This window comes from Epinephelus lanceolatus, chromosome 10 (assembly GCF_041903045.1).
Source record: "Epinephelus lanceolatus isolate andai-2023 chromosome 10, ASM4190304v1, whole genome shotgun sequence".
Lineage (NCBI taxonomy): Eukaryota > Metazoa > Chordata > Actinopteri > Perciformes > Serranidae > Epinephelus > Epinephelus lanceolatus.
The window spans coordinates 19,880,146-19,886,145 of NC_135743.1; the positions used below are offsets into that span (position 1 = coordinate 19,880,146).

Genomic DNA, 6,000 nt, shown 5'->3' on the forward strand with positions numbered 1-6,000 from the left:
CCAGGTAAAAACGTCACTAGCTTGATCTGCCAATGTACGCATGATAAAATTTATAAAGGGTGATAATTCACACTAACAATCCACATGCCCTCTGGAGAGCCTGCCTCGGACATAAGGACTATTGAACGGACAGAATATGACAAAAACACAGAAATCATTTATTCTTTATAGTAATAAGAGCTTTCTGCCCTTTTTATACTCACATGAGCTTTGACTCGGTCATGCAGGAGGGACATGGGGAGTTTGCTTTGTCTCATCACCACACGATATGGATCCTTCTGTACTGCTCCCATCTCCTCTTGGAACTTCTGGAGGGACGACTGCTTGATCACGCGGGTATTTGCTGAAATAAAGAACATGTATTTCAGACTTCCCATATTTGCCCATGAGTTATATCAGGAGCAGGGGTTGCGTTAACCGGATATTCTCGGTCATTGACCGGTTTTTTACAACAATGACCGGAAAATCTGAAGGCTGTCGGTCATTTTGACCGGTTGCAATTACCACCCCTGCCCACTTGGCGGCGGAGTGCACAGTCAGTGGTTTAAGTGGCTGCTGTTTTCACACTGCAGAGAAAAAAGTCATTCATCTGCTTCATGTAGCGTTGTTGACATAATGCCCTGGACACACCGGACGCAGAACCGAAGCATGGCGTCCAGCAGCGCTTCAGTTCGGCGTCTGGTCTATTTTTCACGGGAGCCACAAGCACTTCTGTCAAGCTGGATCGAGCGGATCGTATCAAACAGGAAGTCAGACACAGAAAAGACAAGAGAATCCGGCCAATTTTCAAAATAAAATAACAATAGCACGTACTGAGGAACGTGACGAGAAAATGCCATGTTTATAATTTAAAATAACACAACAGTGCATAACCGAACACATTTTTCGATACCATAATCACTTCATTACAATTTTAATTTTGTGTCACCGAGCCTACAGGTATGACTACATAACGCCCTGGACACACCGGACGCGTTAGTGCCGTCCGGTGTGTCCAGAATGGCACGGGTGTGTGGATGTCTGTTCATCTTTTCGTTCATGTCCTTATTAATGCACACTTTATAACTTGCTAGTTGGATTTATTAAAAACAAACGAATGAAAACTAAATGTCTTTGAATATCTTTATTATCATTTAAAAACGAAAATTAAAATGACTGGTAAAAATAGATTATGACCGGATTTTTATGACCCTGTCGGTCAAAATGACCGGCAACGAAAAAGTCTAGCGCAACGTCTGATCAGGAGTACTAAAACTTGTTTTAAGTCAACATATGAATTTAACATATGGCGATAAGGGTCATCCTTCTTTAAAATCTCCATCGCTGCGATACCAGCTGATGTATTTAGGCAAATATCACCAGTAACAGGTTAACTAGTTGATTTCTGAACCAGTCAGTCAGCTTCTATTTGAACCACCATTCACATGTGGTCAAAGAGTAAATACTAATGTTATGACCTGCTGAAATCCAAAATTCATAGTTGTAGGTTTTTCTACAATTCCAAAATCTGCCTAACCCTATGCATACCCTATTGCCATATCAATACACAAAGCTATAGTTGCTGCTGACACAACATAGAGAGAACTAGGGAGTTGTGCTGAATGGATCTTGACACTAAACCATCTGAGAAGTAACATGAGTACCCATTTTTGGATTTGATGCCACAGATGGAAAAATCGTGGATAAAGTTGCGTGTGTTTGCTGATTTCGTAAAATGCAACTGCCTTACAGTAACATGAGCTCATCACTCAAGTGAGGCAGCAGAGGCAACACGAATTAATAGAGCAACAGCAATCCTACAAAGTTTCATAGGATTAGGCTACATGGACTGCATTTGAATTAATGCAAACTTATTACATGTTAGATGTCATTTTTCAAACTTGATTTTTTGAAAAGGTGACAGTCTTGTCCACCATCAGACCCTTCCTTCTGCAGTGGTTGTTCTGCATTCTGTCCACCATCAAATCTATAGCTCTCTGGTGATGTAGCAAGGTTAGTACTGTTTAAATTTCAACAGTCACTGTCAGCTGTCTGTTGTGTTATCTTGCTAAAGTCACTTAACAGTGATAGTCTGTACAACTAATCAGTGATGATTTTATGCAATGCTCTTGAAGACAGATTTTAATATTTTCCACTTTGTTAGGTATTAAATTAATTAATCATTTAAAATAACTTAATTTATTCTTTAGAAACTACATTTATGTAAAAGCATCAGTGCACACATGGATAACTGACCAACATAATGTGACAACTTATAATACATCTTAAAATAGTTTAAGATGTCCACCTTAAAAATGTTTAATAAATGCCCATAAATAAGTAAGACAAAGGGTTGAGTACCCAAGTTAGTTTTCGAGGAGTTAGGTTTTAATCAAGGTGGAATCAGAACATTAAAACCCAGACACTTTTACGTTCTTTAAGCAGAAAAAAATCCATGTGTCCAGGGTTGTATTTTTTATCATAAAACATGAAAACAATTGTCTATAATCCATGAAGAAGTATTTCAATGTGATCTGCACTGTATTCAACAGTACCACGCTCTCAATGTTGTTGTTCCTGTTCTTCCAAGTATGTATAAGCACCACCCATGTGCCACATTTAGTGATGTGGTTCCCCTCCAAGACAGACAGCAAATACAATGTACTGACAACTAGAGCAGACACTACTGCATTTTAATTCAATTTCAGTTCATTCATTCATTCGTTCATTTTCTGTAACCGCTTCTTCTGTTAGGGGTTGCTGGGGGTTGGAGCCTATCCCAACTGACAGTGGGTGAGAGGCAGGGTACATCCTAGACAGGTCACCAGACTATCACAGGGCTGACACAAAGAGACAGACAACCATTCACGCTCACATTCATGCTTACGGGCAATTTAGAGTCTGTGGGACTCTAAATTGTGGGACTGTGACTGTGAGAGGAAGATGGAGTACCCCGAGAAAACCCTCCCTCACATGAGAAGAACATGGAAACTTCACACAAGGGCTGAAACCAGGTACCCTCTTGCTGTGAGGTGACAATGCTAACCACTGCACCACCATAATGTCCAATTTCATTTCAATTCATTGCAATTCAAATATATTTAGAAATTCCAATATCACAAATCACAATTTGCCTCAGAGGGTTTTACAGCATATGACATCCCTCTATACTTGGACCTAGTGTTGCACGGTATACTGGTACCAACAGTAGACCGCGGTACTTAAACACCACGGTACATATGATACCATCATGTTGGAGAACCATAGTACTACGGTACCTCACGGCACCACTACTGTGGGATAAGTTCAAAGTCCATTCGCAAGGGGTAAGTGTCCATTAACGGCACACGCTGGCCACCAGGCACTCAATATGCTGCTGCAGTGGTTTGTTTTCCAGTGACATTTCAGGTATTAGCTGAGCTACTGAGTATCTTTAAGCAGTGAAAGCTATTATTAATTTATTTTTACTTGTAGGCTAGATTTGTTTATATATGCTACAGTGATTTGTTTTCCACTACAGAGCTCTACGGTGCGAGCATTTTACTCGCATTTGCGACTAAAAATAGTTTTGTGCGAGCACAAGAAATCATTCAGGAGCAGGCTGTGCAAGTGCAGATTTCAACCAGCAGCAGAAACTAAAGGCGAATCCTGCCGGTTGTGGGTTGAACGGGGGTCACAGACAGGAATACGGCGGAGCACTATGGCCACCGCAAGATAACGCGATTTACCGGCGACCAAGAAGCCTGGCTCCAGGTGAATAAGTTGGTGTCATGACTGCCCAGTAGTACCTGAACAGCCGAGCCTGGCAGCACACAGGTATGTGACTTGTCAGAGGAGAAACGAGCCGTTCACATTTCCACAAACGTCACCGCACTTAAGGGACTGTTCTTTACTTGTCAGGGGAGGAGGGTGGCTGGTTGATTTTTGTTTTTTTTTTAAATTTTGATCCCCCCTATGTTAATCACTTATTGATGTTGTTTTTGAAGTATGAATAAGTCAATAAGTAATTTATTCCGTTGAAATATCATTGATGTATTATAGAAAAGTGATTTATCTTTTTATAAATGACAAAAGGCACATCTGCCTAATTTTTGCTGTGGTATCCTGATACTACTCAGAACCGTGATATTTTCACTGGTATCGTACCGTGGGTCCCAATTTTGGTACCGTGACAACACTACTTGGACCCTCACAGCAGATAAGGAAAATCTCCCCCCAAAAAATGGTACATAAACAATCTTTGGTATGCAACAAAAACAAAGGTAAGGAGGTGCACTTACTAAACCATTTGATGTTGGGTTCCACTCTGGCAACAGTCCCTGGAGCCACAGTGGACTGGAACTGTAGAGGTTTGATGACTTTACCCCGGTTATTACTGGGAACACAAGATCAGTGTCATTGTCAATATATAATATAATATAATTATACAGTCTATGTTGTCAATACAGCACTTATTTTATTCTGTCACTTAGAACAACTGCCAGTCAGTGGCCAATAATAATAATAATAATAATGCATCAATTACCATCTCTGCTTTTGTCTGTACATATTCAGACGCTTGATGGTGGCTCGGTCCCTCATGTTGTTGCCTCCAGCACCTTTGGCTCGATCTGTCAAACACATGTACAGTTAATTTCACTATTTGTAAGTTCAACATAGTTGTTTAAAAGAACATCAGAGCTGCTTCAGTAGACATGTTATGATAAATAATTAGTAACAGCAGCTGTTTATGGACTTTATAGGTTTTAAATTCCACTCTACACAAGCATTCCTCAAAGTTAAATACTCCAGTCTGACACTTCAAAGGCCAAACACAGTTACTGCCTGAGTTATAGCAGTAGCAAAGTTAACTTTTAGCTACCCAACTCGGAGTATGCGTTTCATTTTGACACACTGTACACTTAATGTCAGCTACTACATTAACATAACAAAAGAAAATAACACAGTAAAGTCTTTTCGAGCTAGCAACACCAATTAGCAACATTAGCATTAGCAGTAAACAAACGGTGTGGCTAACGTAGCTTTAGCTCAGCTCACCGGGGTTGCTGCTGGACGAAGAGGGGTTTATCGAGCTTTTCCCCTTGAACCGAGGCTTCACCATTTTGACCGCTTAGTCGGTAAAGCCTTCCTCCGACAAAAAATGAAGACACCACACGACGGTGCCTGAAAACTGGGGTTTAGTTGCTGTTCCCTTCAGCTCTCAACTGTACACCGCACACGTGCCGTTACGGTGAAACAGGAAGGACGTCATCGGTAGAGCGACAACGACAAGAGCTAATCAGACAGCCGTTTAATTTTAGAAATAATAATTTAATAATTTCATTTAATAATAAAACACCTTGTGTAAGTTCTTAACAGTAATTTATGTGAAATTACTTCATCTAAAAAATAAAATATAAACAATATGTATTCGGAAATTAGCTCTAGCTTTAGTTGTGTAAATATAGATATAGGCTACCAGATCGATGTGTAAAAGCAGTTAAGTTAAAAAAATATATAATTCAATTGAAAAGCTGTCTATGCTGGAGGGAAATAGAATAATGTGTTAGAATATAGAACTGCTCTTCGTGTTGTCTACATTTTGCATTGCTATACTATTTTTATTCCAGAAGAGGGTGCAATACAGTTTCTATTTTCTCATGCCTGGATCTCCATTATCTGCCATGCTGACTTTAGCTCTTCATTACCTGAATAACCGTTGCCTGCAATTTGAAGTAAATGATAGAGGTCATTGGAGGCTTAAGACTTGAAAGACATGTGTGTTTTGCATGATAAAAAAGACCTGGTGATTGAATAAATGTGTTCTGGCTAAAATAAGACAAGGAAAATAATTCATGATCAGGGCTGTGGCAGGGATTTTATAAATACTGAAGTCATGAGTCCAGGTTTAAGAGTTCACCAAAAAGGATTTTTCACTCTTTACTGGTTCAGTCAGCTGTTCACTTATATTCTTCTGTATTTTCCCCCAATATGACGATGTAAATACTGATTCTAAGTTGTTTCCACACTTTAAGGAATGCA

The 6,000-nt window shown here is 39.7% G+C and overlaps 1 protein-coding gene across 1 annotated transcript in view; it reads right to left on the reverse strand.

The window, feature by feature from the left end:
• gnl2 (G protein nucleolar 2) overlaps positions 1 to 5,231 on the reverse strand; it is a 24,269-nt gene extending 19,038 nt beyond the window's left edge. Inside the window, exons 1-4 of the mRNA XM_033640706.2 lie at positions 5,017 to 5,231; positions 4,505 to 4,589; positions 4,260 to 4,354; positions 204 to 343 (exon numbers count right to left, since the gene is read on the reverse strand). Of these exons, the coding sequence (XP_033496597.1) occupies positions 204 to 343; positions 4,260 to 4,354; positions 4,505 to 4,589; positions 5,017 to 5,080 (384 nt within the window). The 5' untranslated portion in view covers positions 5,081 to 5,231. The remainder of the gene's footprint in view (positions 1 to 203; positions 344 to 4,259; positions 4,355 to 4,504; positions 4,590 to 5,016) is intronic.
• Between the last annotated feature and the right edge of the window lie 769 nt (positions 5,232 to 6,000).